Below are 22674 nucleotides of genomic sequence, written 5' to 3' on the forward strand. Positions count from 1 at the left end.
TAAGCGTATCTCACGATCAAAACCGAGATTGGCTTTGACAAGAATGATGGATCACTTCTCAATAACTCACACCTGCAGAGGCCATTTGCTTGTGCCACGCTGTAACACAATCGTCAAATCCGGGAGGGAACCGCAACCAACAGCGGGAGATACGCCTAAATAGGTTCTCCTTCAGACGAGAGCCGACCATAGCGCAACACATGGTTTTGATGGGCCGATGTGATCTTTCCAGAGCTCCTTCAGCGATCGTGGCTTCCCTGGCTGGAGGTGAACTTTTGCACGGGTGATTTATGCACCTTGTGAACTGTGCAGAGTTGGTGGAGGGATCCTATGTCATCATAGGCTGAGGCCTCATGCACTTCCTGTTTAAGATGACTTACAGTTCCCTGTCAGTCCTCTGGGCCCGTTTTACTGCTGCCCAACCCCTCGCAGAAGCAACGGCGGGCCTGCACTGTCACTACGACATCATCAGGACACAGGAAGCACGGCCATTCCTTACTTGTCAGGGTGGCTGATACACAGATGGGCCGTACTTGAGGAGTGACTTCATGGCATTGAGTTCTCTGACTCACCCACACACCTGGAAAGGAAGTCTTTGAGAACGATTTCTTGTATTATTTGTACATATTAGGGGCACATTGGGGAACAACATATAAAATATAAAAATGGAAAAGGTACATTATCAGTCAAATGTTTTCTCACACACACACACTCATTTGTATTTCTACTTCTTAACTGAATAAATTATTTTGTTGAACGATGACTTTTTAGAGCGAGCTATTCTTTTAGGGTCATGCGAAACAAATACAAACCAGTGTCTCTCACTCACTTACCACAAACTCTTTACTTGTTTTCATATTCAACTAAAGCCCCATTTTTCTTCTGAAATATCCATCAAACAAGAATATGAAACGGGAGTCTTGCCCTAAAACTGTCAGGTGTGGCTGGTGGTTTCAAGCTTTGACAAACCAGCTCTAAATGTTTCCCCTTTATGCCTGGTACACTGTATGATTTTGGGCTGTCCCAGACACAATTTGACCAATCTTAGCGATTTTCCGTGGTCGTGGCTCCAAAAAGTTGGCCCAACGTCGTACATTTAGAGAAATTCAAAGACGGCCGTTGTCACGACCTTGCGACCAAAGTTTTTTCTGACAGTTTCAGAAAGTGTCAGATTAGCATGATAATCTCAAGTGTGTTTGCTGCTATGACCTACGTCTACTGACTAGCCAATAAAAATACAACATGAAATGGCGTATTGATCAACGTGAAAAAATCCCTATACTTACTTAAAGCTCCATTTGCAAAATTGGCTTGCCAAGTTGGCCTCTTTTCCCTAGCCAAGACCGTGTCCATATTCTCCTCTTTCCCTTCTTCTTTTTTTAGCGTACATTAAAAACCACAATTGCCAAAGTGGATTCATCTTGCTCTATTTGTTTACCACTAGCACATGCTGATTACATTTTATTCTTCAATTCTAACTTGCGTCGTAGCCTACGATTCAATAGGTTTCATCATTGTACAATCTTCATCCATGTCGTACAGTGTGATTTGTAACGATCTTATAGCGTTGCCGTAATCGCACAGTCTGTAGCAGGGATTACGCAAGATGTCCGTCATGTGGCTGCACCAGTCATTTCTTTGTGGAGGTATTGGAAGCGTGGAACTGTTATCGTAGGGCTGACGTATGGATGGCAGTGAAACAAAACTCTCCATGGGAAAACTCAGACTCTGATAGCAGCCTTGCATCTTTGAGGAACGACATTCTCCCACTCACAAACAGACAAGTGGATATTCATTGAGCAACAATAGGAGGGTCATGGTAGTGCTGGAGATGTGCTCATTCAGGCTTGTGGAGTCTGGTCTCGGCAGCATGGACTGAGAGATAGACGGAGCTCTGATCCTCCCACACGTTCTGGAGATACCAGGCAGATTTCCTGTTTATGAGCTAAAGCTTTGATACAAGCTCTGCTGCCCAATGGCATCAAAGGCTGTGAGGACCCAGAAGATAAAGATACAAGACTTCAAATGACCCGCTGCTGACTCTTCACTGTAGATGTGCAAAAACACACGCTGATGCAGTTACACTGAGCATGCTCACATTAACATGACGGTTCTCCCTTGTACACATGCATAATTGAATCATGCATTGAAGCCACCAATACATGTAAATGTGTACAATTGTTTGTTTTTTTTCTTATTTCATTGCAAGCATAAACCTTTCAGTTTTGTTGGATTTATACTTGAAAACACTGCCAAATGATTCTTTTTTGCACTGTGTTCTCTCTTCTACTTTTCCATTAAACTTCTGCTCTGAGATATAGTGGATAGCTAGTAAGACTGACTTTAGGTGTAGACAGACATGCCGTAAACTAGCCAGTGTCGACTGTGCAATTTGTGAGACTGTCAAACTCTTGAGGTAATCAAAAGGCCACCAGCTTCATGTCTCAGATATTTCCTTGACATGAGCACAAATCACGTTCTGAATATCTCCCTCATTCTGTCCTATCCAAGCAGAGAGCTCAGGAAAATTACTGCGCTGGAGTGATTTCAGGAATGATTGATTCTGATCTGCATGGGTCAATGTGTCTTTATGCAGGTTCAGCGCGTTGGGGTTGAGGGCCAAAACTCTTGAAAAAAATTTAATGTGGTCTTTGGATAAGGTTTCAAAAATATATCCCATCAACTGAGCAGTGCTGGCAGGCGGAGGAGACCAAAAGGTCGAGACCTTGGAAGGATGAGCCTCGCTGTGAAGTTTGGAGCGGAGCTGGAGATTTCTGGCCTGAGATGGTCCACCCCATGCTGAGAAGCACAGCATAAAAAGTGACTTTTATAACTCGATGGACTGTTGATGTTTTAAAACATTGTGAAAGTGAAAAAGAGGCTGTGCTTTTCACGTTATAAAGACGCTTAACAAAATGCTTTCAAGCCAAATGTAATCTTTATTTTTCTGTTTCTGTACAAAAAGCACGGGATCACAGGGAAAAAAAATCTGAAAAAAAACATGCATTTATTTACAGCATGGTCAGAGAGAAAAAAGGAAAGTAGAATACATCTCCCTATCTGAATTCTAAAGACATTAAGTAAACATTGTGCTTTGATATATTTTGATATAATATTTCATATTTCACAAAGATGCAGTACCTTTCTTCATTTCACTTTGAGTTCAACATTTCCAAAGAAAACAGGGTTTGTGAAAGAAAGCAGAAGCCAGCTCTCTACATCTATGACAAAAAACCTTTCACAAGCTATTAGGAAACTCAATGCATGGGTGAAATGGATGGACGTGTGTGTGTGTGTGTGTGTGTGTTTGACTCTGTCCAGCCAAGCTGGATCTCTGAGATGTTTTCATGTGAACTTTGAGATTGAATTCAGCTGTTGTAGTATAATAGGGCACTGTCAAATTGTATTTTCTTTACCCCATTTATGTCTAAACCCCAAAAGGACGAATATGAAGTAATTAGGTCACCTGTGAAATTAAAAGAGGTCTTCAGAAACCACTATTTCTTTCACATGTCATCTTTGCAAACACACACCTTCACATACTTCAAGAAAATAGGAAAAAAAAAAAAACATGACTGCAATATTAAAATTTTACGTCGTTTTCAAGTGCTCACAGTTAGTGATATTTGGTCGTGTCCAACCAAAGAAACCACCTTCATGAAGATGACAACCTGCAATATGTTGATCACCTCAGTCATATTTCCTCAATGATTTTCCACATTTTCTCTACTGTGAAAATTGCCATTTTTAATGCATCATATCACAGACTTAGACTTTTTTTTTCTTGATTTTTGATTTGGAATGTTGGAGCACATCCTATTTTAAGGCATCATTATATCTCCTTCCAATATTTAATTTCACAGCTAATCCACTGAAATGTGGATAGCGATTTGCATTTAAATACAGATTGCATAACTTGTGCATGTGTGCGCAACAGTAACAATATCACTAGCCACACTGACCTCACTGAATGGTTCCACGTCAAAATGTGCTCCGTTTCAACAGGTTTGGACATCTCTGAAACTGTCCATTTCTGGACATGTGATACAATAATCATGTGGCACATTAGATATGACAGCATAGAAATTTTGACATTTCACCAGTCGATGCAGTGTGGCGAAACAACGAATTTCTAATGTAAAATAAACCTCAACAAGGACAGAGAAGTATTATGGAAACATTTTAGAAACATCAACAAAATCACATGATGAACGATTTTAGCTATAATGACCAAAGCAAAGAGTAATCCCCCCAAAAAAAAAAAATTCATCTGAAAACATACTGGTGCATATTTGTATAAGTTTTTCTCTTTTTTTGTTCTTTTTTATTATCATTATTATTTTCTTCTGCTTGCTAAGATACATAGCTCTTGTAAGTGCCCCAACAAAAATAGTGCATTAGGAAATAACTATGATCATACACGTTTCACAAGAACACACAAGACAAGAGGAGGAACAAGAACACAAATGCTTTTAGCAAAAAGAAAACATTAAATATACGATTGAAAAAATGTTTTGTCGATTTGTTTTTTGTTGTTTTTTTTACAAAAGTGGTGAAGTTTTACACCCTGCTTTAAAAAAAACAGGTGTCCTGGTCATGTCCAGACCTCTTTTTTTTTTTGTCATTGTTGTTTTTGTTTTTACAAAAAAAAGTGTAATCCCTTTTATTTTTCACTCTTTTTACAATATCTAAAAGGTATTAAGACATCAAATGTGTTGACAGATATTTGATACTATTATTCAGGCCTAACTCACCAAAGAAATCCCGAAACGAACTTTATAAATACATACAAAAAAGCACAATAAGAAGTTCAACAATAAGTCTGGTACCTAAATGTGATTAAAACTGCAGAAAGCATTTCTGGCTTAAATCTACCTATCCACACACCTGGAACTACACTGGAACTACAGAAACAGTATGAGGAAAAAACGGCTGACATCCATCATCCTGATCATTGCTATATATCACGGTTTTCAGTCTGGGATCATTTCGTCTTTGTGCACCACTCTGATGGTTTCAAACAAAAGCGGATGGGAATAAAATCAGCTTGATGTTAAAAACCAAAGACATTGCATTTTGTAAATAGGGATGAATCGTTTCCGACTGGTTTTGAGCTGTGGCAGTCCCATCTGGATGAGTGGCGTCTCTCTTCTCACAGTGGAAACAGGACAGACATACAATATGAAACGAACAGAGAGGAACCAGTTTATAGACAACATCAGCCATGCAAAGAAGCCCCTACGGTCGTGGACATATCAAAACCTCGGCTTCTCGTTCACATTGCGATATTATCCAGCTTTTATTGTCCTGCTCGAAATGCCACACGGTACGGCGTTCTCAGAGTCTCCAAGGATGAAGTCGTAGAGGGCAAAACAAACACATCTATTGACATTTCAGGACATGGGACATTTTCATATATATATATATTTTTTTTTTAGTGATCCAGGTGTAGATGTTCTTTTCGGGCAGCTCCTCGTAGGACTGGTGATGTTCAATAAGGGAGTGGCAGACAGATTTGGTGAGCCAGTGAGTTTGTTGTGGGCTCAATGAAGCCTTAGAGGAAGATCAGGTTCCTCTTCACATGGGAGGGACAATCAGACCCGCCATAGCTGGAAGAGAAAAACAACAAGAGGTTAGTCGACCAAAATAGAGACGGTTCAACAGATATGATCTATTTGACTTGGATATACACTGCAAAACAATGATTCTCTTACTCAGTCTTGTTTTTTAGTACAAACATCCAAACATTCTTAAATCAAGATACATTTGACTTAGGATATTAATTAACTTAAGGCTTAAGTCTAGTCCCAGACTAAAATGTATGCTTAACTGAAAACAACTTGCACTGACATATCTTAAAATGTCAGTGCCCTTGTTTTGTCTCAAGATGCACACCAGTAATTGTTTTTTCTAAGGCACGTTTATAAAATCTAATTAAATGTCCTTATTTAACTAACGCCGAGTCCTGGCTTAGTCTAAGTCTAAGTCTTTTTTTCTGAACAAATTCTCAAAATTAAGTGAGTTTATGTTTTGTCAAGGACAATGATCTGCCAATGGCGTCAGAAAAAAAAAAATCTTTTATAAAAAACTAAATTTTTGTTGTCAATTTTTAAGAAAGCAAGACTTAAAATCACAAGTCATTTTTCTTCCCAAGAAAAGGTATCGTGATTTAAGAATGTTTAGATATTTGTATTGGGACAGAAAATCATTAGTTATAATTTTTTTTTTTTTTTTTGCAGTGTATGACCTATTGAACCATACAATTATGGTTATTACGGGTCAATAGTGCAGCTCATTCCACAGTCAGTCTGGAGTGTGTAATATTTTTAGCTAAGCTAACATTTCTATAGTTTAACAGTTTAAAGTTAAGAGTTTCCTTAGTACAAACTGATCTGCAGTCATATTGTAACATTTTGAGAATATAAGAAAGTTTTAGGGGCTCATAACATGCAAGTAACATGAGAAGTGATCTTTTATGAATAAGTTATTGACTCCATACAACTCTGAAGTAATTTTGATACTATTTTACACTAATTTGCCCCAACAGACATCACCACCTGCATGAAAAACTAAAGCATTTTTTTTTTTGCTGTAAATGCAACCAATTTAAGTAAAAAGTAGAAAGTTATGGATCAACTTTGTCCTCAAAAATGTAGTGCCATTTGTTTTAGTTGACACATTCTAGAGGAGGGTCTTGTTTCCTGATTGGCTCAGAGTCAGGAGTGGGGTGGGGTGCTCACCCTGTAGGCTGCTCCCATTGGTGCTGGTGCAGGTGGGGGGCGGGGAGGTCTGTGGCCGGACGACAGGCGCGAAGGCGCTCTTCTGTTTGACTGCAGAGATCATATGGACAGGAGAGAATGAGAAAGGGCCCGCAGACAGAGAGATGGAAGTAGGGATGCATGAAGAGGAGGAGGAAGAGGAGGCATGGTGCTCCAATAGAGGACTTGAGGGGGTGACTGAAACAGACACACACACAGAGACACACACACACACCCGCACACACAAAGATGAGATTTATGAGGTGGGTCATGCCGATTGTTAGAGGGTTAATTGAAGGGGAGGGGCTATGGCAGAGTGAGGTATTATGGGAATGAAACCGTGTGCTACACCTGCATTGCAAAGTTGATCCATAACTTAGAACTCTTGAAGAATATTTATGTCAAAGTAGTCCACATTTGACTGCCAAACCACACTTTTGCTGAAGCATCAACATGAGAGCTGCTTTCTTTTATTGACACACGTATACGTAAAGCATTCCAATAGACGATATTATCAGGACATCTAATATGCGGTCATCTGCATGCTTTGAGAGAAAGACAGGTAATAAAAGCCAATGGTCTTGGCGCTGAATCTTGAGCAGAAAGCTTGAGCTTGCTCACCAAACTGGAGTAAAACCCACAATGAATTTTCTTCAATGAAATTCCAATTGAAAACCCTTGCCAACTTGTTTCCCATTTTTATAATGAATGGAAAGCAAACCTGCCCCGAAACAGCTTTGCGCAAAGCTCGGCCTGCCAAACAAGTGCCAATCACACAAAATACAGCTGCTATATATCGAATATATGAACAGTCTTCAGTATATAAACCTCATTTGTAATTGTCAGGCCTCCAGCATTGTGATTCCCCCCACAAAAAAAAAAATACAGTAGCAGCAGACGTATTTACATGAAAGTGCAGACAGAAAGCTCACTATCCTGACCGCAGCGAGAAAGCGAACGTGTGACGGAGTGAGTGAGAGGCATGGAGGAGTCGTTAATGTGTTAGACATGAAAGGAGATGAAAAAATATGAGTGTTCGTGGAGTTAGTTCGGATGGAGACTTTCACAGTGCATGGAACAGCAGACAGACAATAACCTTTCCCTCACAGAACACGCAGACAAGCAAACAACCTTAGCATGTCAGATCAGAATTAAGACGCTGGCTGAGTTGAGACCAAACATGCCTGTTGTGATATCCAAAAATCACAAACTTTTTAGACTCACAACAGTTGAATTTAGACAACCATTCAGAATCCTAAACATACACTGATGAGTTAACAACAACCCTGCTGAAACAATCAGTATCTAACATATCCTGGCTGGTTTGTTGTAGTTGATGAATCAGTCTACACTCTTAAAAAATAAAGGTTCTTTATTGGTATTGATGGTCCCATGTAGATCATCCATAGAATATCCATTGCTCAAAAGGCTCTTTATAGTGGAAAAAAGGTTCTTCAGATTATTAAAATGTTCTTCAGACTAAAGACTGCGATCAAAACTAAAACTAAACTTCTTCATTGTAGGAATTCAAACTCCTGAAATGTGTTTTCTCTTATTGCAAATACCTTCAAAATACATCATTCAAATTAAACATTTATCTTTTTTAAGTTTCCCAGTTAAACCATTCCAGCACAAAAGTGCAGTTCTTAGTTTTTAACCCGGCCTTAAATACCCGTAAAAAAAAAAAGTGAGCTGTGGTTGGTTGCTTTTCAGTCAAATTAGGGTGGTTTGAACACTGCATATGGAGAATATAGTGCATATCGCTGAATTAAATTTAATGCCATTTCCAAAATCTATATTCGTTCTCAGGTGTGCAAACCTCATACATACATTCCTTTTTGTCAAGCACTTTTTAACAAAACAAGACTTTTCCAGGTATTGCAGGCCTTTTACAAGCTTAATTCAAACACATCAAGGACCTTGTGCGAACCCTGTATAAAGTTTTAATAATCATTGCCATATAATAGGGAAGTCCACACCACAGCTATAACGATAATGACACAGAGGAACAATATTATTGGAATCATTTTCAGAACGTTTTTTTTTCAAGCTGATGAGTGATTAAAAACAGCCAATTGACTGCCAATTGGCCTCCACCTGACTTTAAAGCACTCGAGCATTTAAAGCGGCAGGTGACATAACTGCACTGCACGCTAATAAACAGGATGTAGATAATTATAGTTATCATTATAGGTGTGAACAGGCCTTAAGAAAAGAACTGTCCACTCAAAGGTTCTTTGGGAACCCAAAATGGTTTGGAACACAAAATTGTGCACCCAAACCCCCTTTTGGAACCTTTATTTTTAAGAGTGTAGCCTAGCTAGTGAGGCTAACTGAAAGTGGAAAGTCTCGCTGGTTAAACTAGTTAAGAAGCCCAATACACATTTCAGGATCTGTTAGCTGACCAACAGGACACTCACTTGCGTAAGGAGAGTTGGCGGCGGATCCGTTGAGGAAACTCGGGGATCCAGGGACGCCCAGGTTGGTCATTCCGGCTCCGTATCCGTTCATGGTGGAGGTGATGGTGTTGTAGTTGGACTGTTGAGGTGTGGAGGTCGGCACGTACCCGCGAGGAGACACGCTGTTTGAGTTACGAGAGTAACCTGGAACGTAAGACACAGCGACAGGTTAAGGAGGACACTTGTAGCTTGAAGTTCAAATATGAACCATGTCAGCCCAGGGATTTGTTAAGTTTGCTTATTAAGACGCTTGATGTGATTTGTAGATGTTGCAGTTGGAATAATGTGTGTGTCTGTGACATGCTGGGTTTGTGTTTCTAGTGGGTGGAAAACATTGGTAAGTGTGAGAACATTTACCAACAAGATATCCGACCGCTGTTAAGAAAGCACTCAGTACAGTCAAACAAAGCTTTGTCTATGTTCCCATAAGCAGCAGCGTTTGGGTGTTTTGGACTCTTTTCGCCTGGCGGTTGGTCAGAGACAGGAGCAGAGCCATATTGACAGACATGGAGATCACCGAGACTTGAGAGAGAGCTCTTTTAGACAGTAAGTAAAAACCCTAGTAACCACCTAGGATGAGGAAGCAGAGGAGTACAAAAAAATTAAATAAAAAAAATTATATGATATGATAGAGAGTGCACTGAACGTTTTCCCCCCATTTTAAGCAACGTTCTATTGTTTCAACTTTCAAACTTATTAAGGTCATATTCTTTTAATACAAGTTTGTTTACGTAATGTATTTCTATAACAGCAAAGCCGAATTTTCAGCATCATTACTCCAGTCTTCAGTGTCACATGATCCTTCAGAAATCATTCTAATATTCTGATCTGATGCTGAATTTTTGAAAACTGGTTGTGCTGCTCAATATTTTTGAGAAATCGTGATACGTTTTTTTCAGGATTCTTTGATGAATAGAAAGTTCAAAAGAACAGCATTCGTTGAAAATATTATATTTTTGTAACATCGCAAATGTCTTTACTGTCACTTTGATCAATAATTTTCTATTTCTTTTTACTGACCCTAAATTTGGAATGAATTTCAATTCGATTTAGTAAGAAAAGCAAATGTATAGTTTTAAACTGGAAAGCAAGTAATAAATTCAGAAAATCGTGACATTTTTTGTCTAACAGATCAACGGCCCTTTAACATGATTTAGTCACATGAGTGGCAACATAACTGCATCATAAGATACAAATATCATTCGTTAGCAGAGAGCCGATGTTGGTTAATCTAAAAACTTCCCTAAATAAACCGTTACCTACGTGGGTTGATAAGCTGCATAAAAGAGGTGGTGTGTTCTGTAAATCAGTTTGCAACTTAATTAGAACTTGAAACAATAATTAGTTTGATGGATGAACGAGAAAAAGCAGCAGGCTAACCGAATTAAATCCTGCTGAAGTTTCACTGCATACGAGCATGAAGTATGAAATGCAATATTTTTATAATAGCTAACGGCCCTTTCCCATGACCTCATGGATTCCTGTAGGTGTTCCTTTCCTGCGTGAATGAGGAAAACAGACGAGAGGAGAACGGGATGAGTGCTAGCAGGAGGGAAAGCAGAGAGTGTCAAGGGAGAGAGAGTGCCTCTGTCTTCCTGTGTGTCTCTCTCTCTCTCTCTCTCTGATATAAGGAGAGTGATCTGTTCATCTCACTTCCTGTCTGTGAGTGTCAGAGCTGGTGGGTGAAGAGAAACATGGCTCGGCGCTGCGATATTGAAAACACTTGTGCATGGAAATGCTCACACACAGGGCATGAGATCCACGCATGCAAGTCCAAAGGAGATTGCAGTTCTGTTTATTGACACGAGTGGTGCAGAAATGACATAATTCAGATGTTTTAAACAACTTCTTAGTGGCTTTTTAAGCAACTTTAACCAATCATGTATACATTTTATCCATTTATGTGGAACCAAACTCATGACCTTGATGTTGACACCATGCTTTAGCAGTTATTATTACAATTTAAAATAACTATGTGCATGTATTTTAAAATGTAATTTTCATGTGATATCAAAGCTGAATTTTCAGCATCATTACTCAGACTTCAGTGTCACATGATCCTTCAGAAATCATTCTAATATGCTGATTTGATGCTCGAGAAACATATCATGCTTTATGACGTTGCTTTATGAACGCTAAGTGTTTGTCATCTCTCAGAATTGTAAACCATGCTTATAATCTTGGTTTTAATACACAGACATACCCAAGTGCATGCATGCTTTGCTCATATACTGCGTTTGCATTTGCAAATAACGTGTTTGATTCATGTAGCGCTGTCATTCTGAGTCTCTCGGCTCGTTCACAGCCTGTGGCTCACACTTCTCTCAGGAGTGACAGGGAGTGTGTACACACACAGACTCACTCTGATGAACGTGTCGTTTCTATGGGCAGGTGAGTGTGAGTGGCAGTTTTGAGTGCTGTGGGTGACAGGCCTGCCAAAACACAGCCATGTGATCGTCATGTGCAGTGCTGCTGGTCCGGGGCTGTATTTAGGTGTGAAGCTCACCAAAAGACAGATGAACAGATCCAGACACGGACTGACAGACTGTGTGACTGAATTTAACTGTTGAGTTTGTCAAGTAGCTTTGAGTTTCGAGAAATCATGAAATCATGTTTCAATCAGAACCAGTCAAACACTTTGTACGGCTGTCAACGCAACACATTAGACAAATGAATTCGAAAGAAAATAGTGCGATAAAAATATGAACACAATTAAGCATGACCCTTGAACTGTGTGTAAATTAAGTACCACCTTCAATCGAGTCTTGATTCTATTTTTTTTTGTAGCTGTGGTGGGCTTCATGTTCAATGATATAGAGATAAAACAAACAATATATTGACTTTTAAATATTGATGTATGCAGTAAATTTGATTAGATTGACAGCCGTACATACAAGTTTTTGAAGTGCATGTGTGATTCGGGACTTAAATACTGCATGTCAACACACACACTGACCTTGGTCTCCCTGTGAGGCCTCAGAGATGTTGACGGCGAGCTGGCTGCTGAAAGAGTTAACTCCCATCATGCCTGAGTGAGCGCTGGAGCCTGTCAGCGAGGGCAACTGGTTATGGCTCCGCGGCACGCTGTACAGCGCCTCCGTCAGGTCTGCAGCTCGCTTTAAAATGATCTCCTGACCAATACAGAGAACAGCGAGAGAGAGAGAGAGAGAGACGGAGAGAGAGAAAGGGTTGAAATGGGTTTCAAGATATTAAATTAAATGGTGACTCCAACCATAGCAAAAAGTATAAAAGAAAACAATAATGCTCTTGAATAAAAAATGTTAAACAAAAAAATGATTTATTATTAATATTAATAGAATCATATTTTAGCATGATAAATAGCTTAACAATATTTTTTTTATAATTATTATACTTTTTTTAAAAACTATAATAATTATACAATTATAATTCATTCAGCTTATCGAAATTTAAAGATATATAAATATCATTATATAAGACATAATATAGACATAAATTATATAAGTAGTTACATAAATTATTATTAAAAATATAAAACTCGTGATATATTGGTAACGCTTTCTTTTATACTATATTTCACATCAAATGTTATTATAAATAATTCTATATAAATACACATTATATGAATTATTCTTAATAATAATAATAATAAATATATGTCTTAAATATAACTATAAAATATTTAAATAGTATTCATTATTTAAAGTATATTTAATTTTTCATAAAAATATATAATAATATAATGTGTTTTTAAATATAATTATTTATAATAATTCTATATAAAAACACAAATTAATTATTCTTTATATAGGCTATATATATATATATATATATAAAATTACTAAATATTTAAAAAGTATTGATTATTTACACACACACAACATACAAATCAGCTAACTCCATATAAAATCATGTAATTTCTTGTGATTTTCATACCTGATTATTATGAGGCATCCCATACAGTGCCTCCACCAGGTCTGCGGCTCTCTTCAGCAGTACCTCCTAATAACACACACAAACACACAGCGTTTAGTCCAATACTCCAACTCTGACACTGTAAATCAGCACTGTTTGCATCTCAAAACATAAACAATGCCGCACAGCAAAAATGAGCACCATAAAAAAGTATAATTAGGCTATATAAAATAAATAAATCATGTTCTCTATGTTTCAAGTTTTCCCAAAGTTATTTACTATATATAAGCAAGCCATGCTCAAAAAGAGAAACAAAACATGTGATGAGGCGGACAGAAAAAGAAGCTGTCGGAATCTCATTTACACCAACCTGTCACACACACACGTACACACAAATACACGCACTCAACCTGTGCCAAATCACACAAGCAGTGATCCAGGGCTGCGATCCTTTCAGACTACACATATGCTCCACTGTCATTCTTCACACGGCGTGTGTGACTGTGTGTGTTTGTGCGTGTTATCCTGTAGTGTTCCTGTGTAAGTCACACGTTTCCACTGGCCCACAGACTCCATTCTGGTCTCACTGAGAGAACTGAAACCAAGAGAGGACATGAGCACTTCACAACGGCTTCTGCTCCGTACTTAATTCACTTCTATACATTTTCACTCCTACATTTTGTCTTCGCCCCAGGGCACCTCCTTTCCACTTCACTGGTGGAAACATCACTTTCGAACAACACATTGGTTTTATCTATTTACCTTGTCACAATAAGTTCTGTCATTTCTAATTGATATTAGTTTTTATGAGCTTATCAGTATGTGTTATTGTACAGAAATAAAATAATAAAAAAATAATATATATATATAACCTTTTCTATAGAATACTTTTCTTTCTGCTAACAAATTCTACATTTTTTTTCCCGCTTAGAAATACAATAGCATTCAAAAGTTTAGAGTCAGTAACTATTTCTTACGCTCACCAAGACTGCATTTGTTTGAACATAAAAAGTAATATTGTGACATATTATTGCAATTTAAAATAACTGTTTTCTGTTTTAATATATTTATTCCTGTGATGGCAAAGCTGTATTTTCAGCATCATTACTCCAATCTTCAGTGTCACATGATCCTTCAGAAATCATTCTAATGCTGATTTGATGCTAAATACACGTTTCTTATTATTATCAATGTTGACAACAGTTGTGCTGCTTCTTCTTTTTTTTTTTTTGTGGGAACAGCATTTATTTGAAAATAAAATATTTGTAACATTATAAAGATCTTTAATGTCCCATTTGATCATTTTAATGTTCCATTTTTAGTTCCCCAATGAACCTTTAAGTGAACAGTTCTTAAAATAATACTTTTTTCTTATTGTGAAGAACATTAAAAAAAAAAAAAAAAAAAAAAAACTTTTTTTCCACTGTGGATGTTAAAATTTCTTCATGTAACCACTGATGCCAATAAACATTTGAGCGACCATGTTCAGGCTAAAGAGGAGCCTCTCTCTCTCTCTCTCTCTCTCTCTCTCTCTCTCTCTCTCTCTCTCTCTCTCTCTCTCTCTCTCTCTCTCTCTCTCTCTCTCTCTCTCTCTCTCTCTCTCTCTCTCTCTCTCTCTCTCTCTCTCTCTCTCTCTCTCTCTCTCTCTCTCTCTCTCTCTCTCTCTCTCTCTCTCTCTCTCTCCCTCTCTCTCCTCTCTCTCATACACACAGCATTCAGAGACAGAGAGAGGTGTGGAGGTGATACAGAGGAAGCCAGAGCTGGTATTATGGCAACCTCTACTGGAGCTCCCTGGGGTATTACATTGAAACCTACCCTACACACACACACACACACACACTTCACATGGCTGTATGAGGACAGGAAACAAAGAAAGAGACAGATGAAAGTATAGAGTAAAACACAGACAAAGAGAGAAAAGATTGACCCAAAGAACTACAGATGCAGTTCATGAAATCAGGATAAAACGACAAAAAAGAGAGCAGGAGAAAGAGAGGAAACAGCAGAGTAATTGTAAATCTCATGACGAGAGGTGAAAGAGAGAGATGCAGACAGAAAACAGTGCTGAAAGATGAGCAAAGGGGGAAAGGGTTGGAAGAAAACAAAGGAAAAAAGACTCGAGGGACAGAGAGAAGACAGAAGAAGACAAAGTGAAGGAAATGTGCACAAATAAAGTGGAATTGAGTGAGTGAGTGAGTGAGTATGTTAGGAGACAGAGAGAGAGAGAGAGAGAGAGAGAGAGAGAGAGAGAGAGAGAGAGAGAGAGAGAGAGAGAGAGAGAGAGAGAGAGAGAGAGAGAGAGAGAGAGAGAGAGAGAGAGAGAGAGAGAGAGAGAGAGAGAGAGAGAGAGAGAGAGAGAGAGAGAGAGGGGAAGTTCTAGTTGTTTTTCTCCCTCAAGAGTTGCCAGGTAAGAGGCAGCTGGGGTTGCTGGCAAACCTATCATTACTGTACTGTGAGAACAACAGCCTGTGTCTGTACACACACACACACACACACACACTCACACGCACATTGGAAATATTACACTAATTCTACATTTGTACACAATTCAAGCATGTTGAAATTAAAGTAAATGTTGCTTATATTTACAAACAAGTATCGACCGCAAAGCAGAAAACCCTATTAACAAATCTGAGTGTATTACAAAGGTATAAAATCAAGTAAAATACACTTAGCTTTACGGTACTGGTGTTGCCAGCATACACAAGGGTATGAATCATTAATACGGCTGTGTACTTTAGCCGATTTTATTTACACCATTGTTATTGTTGCATTTGATTATTACATTTGGAAATTTGTTGTTTAGACATCTGGGGTTCCTTTTCAAAAATAGTATAAAAAAATACTCTTTTATACGTTTTACAACGTTATCTACGAACCATTTTATCTTCTGAAGATTTAGACAGAAAAAGGTTTTGCGCAGATTTGTCTTATTTCTATGGCCATTTCTCTGAAATTGTCTCCCCCAAAAAGTGCATCTAGGCTAGAAACACACAAATAAAGCTAAAATACACAAATATACCTTAATACTTCATAATAAAACATGCAGAGTTCATGCTGGAACTTTAGTTCTCAAATAAGTAATAAGTAAATAAATGTAAGTAAAAATCACAAATCTTACTTTTCAATGTATTGTTCGTAAATTAAACTATAAACGATCCCTAACCTTAAAACAAAGCTTTTAGCATTTTTAGAAATGAATAAAGACACTATTTACGAACCATTTCATTTTATGAATACATCAACAAAAACAGTTCTTGATTGTTCTTATATCTATGCTTTTCAGATTGTTCTTATATCTAGGCACATTTTTAGACTGTCTGTCCCCAAAAAGTGCATCAAGGCCAGAAATACACACCATACACACTTATGAAGCTAAAATAAACAAATATGCCTTAATACATGCAGAAAAGCAGAGCTCATGCTGGAACATTAGCTCTCAGGTTTCTCACATCTATGTCATGCCTGCATCTGTGAAGTGCAGCTCTTAGTGACTGTTTTATGCCAGGCCACGAGGCCCTGAAACTGAACACTTTCTGGCGGAGTTTCTGAACACACTGTGTGGAAACTGTTACATTTACGAGGAAGAACAACAGTGGCCTTCAGATCAGGCAGAGAGGCAGAAACATGCTCAGGAAACCACCAAATATTGTGATATTCCTTTGGAGTTTAACTTTAAGAGCTCATCTGGGACTCTTTGCGTGGTTGTGCTCACACACACATGCAAGAGAGGATCGGGGGGCATATGGAGATGGGGGCACTAGGCTTCCTCCTCCTCCTCATCCTCATTTACTTGCATTTCCCACGACAAAATATGACCTTAGAACTAACAATCCTTCCTCAGCCAATCAACAACGAGCAGTAACGATCCTCACAGATGGCTCAAGTCAATGACAAACACGAGCAAGAGAGAGAGAGAGAGAGAGAGAGAGAGAGAGAGAGAGAGAGAGAGAGAGAGAGAGAGAGAGAGAGAGAGAGAGAGAGAGAGAGAGAGAGAGTTGAGACCTTGTGCTCGGTTGTTCCTGCATTATTCAATTTAACATGTTTATTCAACCTTTACAATAGTTATAATGTGATGAGTAGGAACTCGTTTTGTAAACTCCAAAACCGAATAGAAAAAGTGACATGATTAGAATAGAACGAGAACAAGAGAGCACCTTTAAAACACCCAAAACAAGACCTCCCGAAATAACCTGTGCACTATTTACACAAAAAGAATATTTAACTATTATTATAACAATTTCACTGTTTTTTGAATATTGTAATAATATAATATAATATAATATAATATAATATAATATAATATAATATAATATAATATAATATAATATAATATAATATAATAATAAGAGATAGGCCTATATGTAATCTGAATGTCTGTCCAGGGTGTATAGTTCATTGTTATTAAAAACGTGTTTTTATTGCACTGTAAAAATGTTAAACAGATAAACAAACATTAAAACCAAATATTTTATTTAATATGACAAAATCAACCTTATTTAATTAAGATACAGCAACAAAATTTATTTTAAATGTCAAATCAGGTAGAAAAAATAATATTTAAGGTAACAACATCTTTTTTAATATGTATTAATTTAGTATATGAACAATACATATTTATATACCCCCACTGTTTAGTGCAATATCTTGTAATAAAAAAAGTTGCTGCCTTAACGTTTAAAGTACAATCAACTTTACATTAAACTGACTAAAAAATGAGTTAAATCTTGTATAACTTGAAAATTGGTCAACTTATTTGATGAGTTAAAGCAATGTATACGGTAAACACATGTTGTCATAACTTATTGATCATATCCTTTTTTGCAGTATACATCATTTTTATAGTATACTACTGTATATTATACATAAAATTGGTCTATTTTGGCTTAACCAAACTGTCTTTATACTATTTCATATTTTAATTCTTTAATTATGTGTATTGTTGTATTTATATGCGTGCACTGGGAAAAATTGTGTGAGCAAGCAAACTAAAGCTCTTTCTGATTATTGTATTGTTTTGCATTATTGTTATAGCACTCAGTTTTATGCATCTATTAGCGTAAAGCGTGTGCTTATGAGTGCAGTGTTTTAAGTGTGTGTGTGTGTGCGTGCACCTGTTCATAAAGTATTTCTTGTTTTACTGTACGTCTTGTGGTCTCTCTCTCGTACACTGTTCCTGTGGGTGTTTCTTTATGAGTCCTCCCTCCCTCTCTCTGCCCATCTGTACGTGTCTCTGTGGTTTGGTTGTCCCCTGCTCTCGTGCCTGATGCTGTCCAGGTATGGGGCTCTTGTTCCAGGCCGCCTCCCCGCTGCAGTTCCCCGTGTCCGGCCCCAGCCGCCCAACATGTCCCTGGTTCAACAGTGCTCTGCCATCCACACCCAGTGGGCAATCTGTCACCAACACAGCCTTGCACTGGCAGCACACCCCTCATCTCGCTCCCTCTCTTTCTTTTTCATACCCTCTTTCTCCTTTGCTCTCCTCTCCTGTCCTGTCTTCCCTCTGGCCCGGCTCAGTTCATTAATCTCCATTATAAAACAGAAGTTAGTTAATGTCTCTGATGCTCGCTGGCTACGACACCCTGCCACGGGCCCTTTGGCACAACATGAACGCACACACAAGCATTTCCGTAAAACACACACACACATTTACTCGTGCTTAACTATTCACATCTTCACACACATTGACAAATACAACATTCTTGCATTAAACAAAACAACAATCACGCACAGAATTAGTAGTCTGTATGTTCTGTGTTTACATAATGTACAAATAATGTAATACGAACTTGTACTATTTGGATAAAGTAATTATAAAAAATTCAAGTACGATTTACGGTTTAGCGGTAAATTTCTCCCTTACTTTGGTTTAGAGATTTTATTAAATGCCAAACCCTCAGTAAAAAAAAATATTGAAGGATTTATTTTGAAAATAGTAAATTTTACAAATAATTACAAAGAAATGGCAAGTAACATTTTTTTTTTAATGAAAAATCACTTTTTACAGTGTATAGACTTAAGTCATCTTGAGGCTTGTAAGTGATCAGATTTTATATTATTAAATGGACAATAAAAACAAATTAGGGATGGCCCGATACCGATACTGGCATCGGGGATCGGGCCGATACTGTCCTAATATACTCGTACTCGTACTCATAAAAATTCGCCGATACCACGCACCGATACCACGTACATTTTGCAAAACGAAACTGGCCGCCGCGAGTGCTTTGTCGAGGTGAACTGAGGCATAGGAAAGTATAGGCTAATGTCGGCGGTTTGGGCTCATTTCAAGATAAGGGATGATGACAACAGCAAGGCAGACTGTGAGTTATGTTCAGCTAAGGTGTCGAGAGGAGGGAAAGAAAGTACATCGTTTAACACCAGCAATCTAATTAAACATCTGAAGACGCATCATAGATCTGATGGCCGAGCGCGCGCGCGGGCGGTAATGCACTCACTCTGTGTGTGCGGGTTACGGGAGAATAAAACGATTCGCGGGACTCCCGCAAACTAGAAATATCTATGAATAAAACATAAAAACTAAAAGATTTTTCTTAATCTCTTGCAGAAAAGCAACAAGAACAACTACAACAAAATAGAAACGATTTACAGGACAGAGTTTCTATTCATAACATGGTTACAGCGTTGAGCGATGTAGCCAATCACAGACATATGTGTTGATTTCTGGAACGCAATGGCCAATCAGAAGCATTTAAGATAGACTCCCCTCACCGCTCAAAAACGGACTTTTTTGTTCAGTGCTGAATTCTGCATGCTGGCAAATCCTCTAATTATAACAAACAAAGTGTGGATATTATGAAAGATTGATTGTGCAGTCAGCTTCATTGATAATAACAGAGATGTGTGAGATCGCGATGAACTGTCAGCTTTTAGGATTTATTAAGGGAGCGCACTTTGCGCGCATTCAGTCATGCCAGACCATGCACGCAGTAGCCTGCTTGCTTTTATGTTAAATTAACAGCGGTTTGTGTGTTAATACATTTATTATTTTACTAATTTTTATTTATTTTTTAGACTTGTTAAAACAAGCAGAGAAGAAAATAAAAACAGTCTTCTAACCTGTGTTCTAAAATAGTCGTCTTCTTTCTGGGAGCCTATTACTTTTGCGGTAGAAATATCGGTATCGGTACTCGGTATCGGCAAGTACACAAATGTAAATACTCGTACTCGTATCGGTTTGAAAAAAATGGTATCGGGCCATCCCTAAAACAAATCCTATAGACTTACAGTGAAGCATAAGAGATATGTGGCAAATTTAAGGACCAGACTATCATCAAGACTTTGGGGTGGCCTCTTTTTCATGGGCTAGTCAGCAACACGAGCAACGTAAAAAAATGTTTAAATTTTTTTATTGTTATACTGCAGCAGCTACGATTAATAATAATAATAATAATAAGGCAAAATGTATTTTTGTTTGAATGTGTCCCTGAGCTGTATCATTCAGTACTAGTGAAAACGTTTTTAAGTGCACTGTAAAAATGTTTTATGATTTAAATGAATAAATTAAAATAGTATTAATAATAATATAGTTTTTTCATAGCTTTGCTGTATTCCTCATATTTGCAAGTTGCTTTGGATAAAAAAAAAGTTAATAAATGTATAAATGTAAAACTAAACTATTTTGGTGAGCCTGTAAAATATCAAAAGATTATTTGAGAAACATAAGAAAGTGAGGCATGCAGAAACAGAGAAAAAGGAGAAAGATATATAAAATGACTTCAAACAGCCACGAGGTGAATAAACTGTACAGTTCTGCTCTGTGGACTTAGCATTGCTTCATTATTTATGTGGCGTCTACAGAACGACCTGTGGCTACTCTACACACGTTCCCCTCACACATCTCTACAAAGTATTTCACATCACATTTTCTCAGCCAAAACAAAAAAGTCCGGCACATTCCTCTCAAATGTCTGCCAGCACAAATCAGCACTGCGTTCCCTGTAGTCAAGCTGCTCTATAACCTCAATATCACTCGGAGGCTCAATACTCACTCTGTTGAACCCCTAATGAAATGCAATCAATGATTGATAAGGTGGCAGTTGCCCTCGAGTAGACCCGCTGATGATTACAGCCGGTCGGCCTGAGCACCTGACCCCAGTCTGGGCTCCAGAGGTGTGCCACCCGGCCCTGGGAGAGACAGGCGCTGGGCCTTTTGTCTTATTAGCTGACTGTCGAGGTGTAAAGATCTGCCGCCTGCCAGGCATACAATTAGTCATCCTGTGATCTTTATTACTCTAGGGTGGTGGTCTTTCTTAGCAGAGCCCCAATTCGACACCCTCTCTTCCTCACCCGGGAGCCCCAGGTAATGTTGGGGATCAGGTGATGGGATCTTATGGAGGGTCCCTTGCATCACAGGTTAAGGACGAGGCAAGAGTGTCTCTTGTGCTACCAAGAGGACTGTGAGTGATCCTCTGCAGGGTCAGCGACTGGAGGAATCTGCCCACTCCATCACCCCCGGTTCCTACATATACTCTGAAAAATAACTTTTGCTAAATTGTTTGCAGCTTTATAGGACGCTATATATATATATATATATAAAAAATTCAAAGGATCTTGAGATGGCTATATGGCTCTTGAGACACTAATTTTTTTTATTTTTTATTAAATGATATTATGTTTTTCAGGATTCAAATTATATGATGTTATGCTATTTGGTAAACACAATCTTCTGAGCTTTGTCTCGCAACCCAAATAGCCTCTGGGCACCCTTAGCGCAAATGCCAACACGTCAAAACGTCTTGCAGTTTTTTACATGCATTTATATGCATGGAACAAACAAGATTTATTATTATTAACTACAACTAAAACTATTAACAACATTTTTGTAAATTAAAAATAAAGCTGAATAAAAATAAATAAAATATAAATATCGTATGAAAAACTAAAAACAATGTTGCCTTGGTAACTAAATGAAGTTAAAACACTAACATAACTAACTGAAAATAAATAAACGGAACTAAAATGGAAATAAAAATAAATCAGACCTAGGCTATATAGTAATAATTTGATAGTTGAATATTTTTTTTAAAGTACTAAATTAAACTAAAATCAAAATGTAAACTGAAAATATAAAAATAAAGCTAATTCAAAATATTATTAATAATATATACATAATACTAAAATTACACTGTAAATAAACACTGGGCCAAACCATTTTACCAAGTAACAGATAATACAGTTTGTTCGGTTACACTTTATTTTACAGTACGTGCACTTATGTACTTACAGTGTACTTACCTAAGAACTACTGGGTAATATAAGGTAACTATATGGGAGTTAAGTTTAGGTTCAACTATGAGTTGGTTTAGGTTCAGGTTTAATACCTAGTTATTACCCAGTTATTGTAATTACTGTAAAAAGTCAAATTAAGTGCTACCGTTTGTTCTGATTCATCCCCAACATCAAACTGCCTGAGAACATCGTTACAAAAAAGTTCTTTCTTTGTTGAACAAATGTCTGTAAAACTCCTTTCGCTTCTAATTGGAACCTTTCTTTTTAAGAGACAGGCCGGGAAGGGTTCGGACTCTACGAGAGATTCGCTCAGG

The 22674-nt window shown here is 37.8% G+C and overlaps 1 protein-coding gene and 1 long non-coding RNA gene across 2 annotated transcripts in view; one reads left to right on the forward strand and one right to left on the reverse strand.

The window, feature by feature from the left end:
- Window positions 1-2885: 2885 nt before the first annotated feature.
- On the forward strand, window positions 2886-4250 carry LOC130095635 (uncharacterized). The gene is made up of 2 exons (XR_008808142.1): window positions 2886-3295; window positions 3327-4250. It is a non-coding gene; the product is annotated as an uncharacterized LOC130095635 (long non-coding RNA).
- Window positions 4251-5011: 761 nt separating this feature from the next.
- Window positions 5012-22674, reverse strand: part of LOC130095638 (transcription factor COE1) — a 116566-nt gene continuing 98903 nt past the window's right edge. Inside the window, 5 exon segments of the mRNA XM_056262370.1 lie at window positions 5012-5609; window positions 6741-6956; window positions 9179-9361; window positions 12174-12348; window positions 13133-13198. Coding sequence (XP_056118345.1) covers window positions 5578-5609; window positions 6741-6956; window positions 9179-9361; window positions 12174-12348; window positions 13133-13198 — 672 coding nt within the window. The 3' untranslated portion in view covers window positions 5012-5577.

Source organism: Rhinichthys klamathensis, unplaced genomic scaffold (assembly GCF_029890125.1).
Source record: "Rhinichthys klamathensis goyatoka isolate OS25496 unplaced genomic scaffold, OSU_Roscu_1.1 h1tg000192l_1, whole genome shotgun sequence".
NCBI classification, from domain to species: domain Eukaryota; kingdom Metazoa; phylum Chordata; class Actinopteri; order Cypriniformes; family Leuciscidae; genus Rhinichthys; species Rhinichthys klamathensis.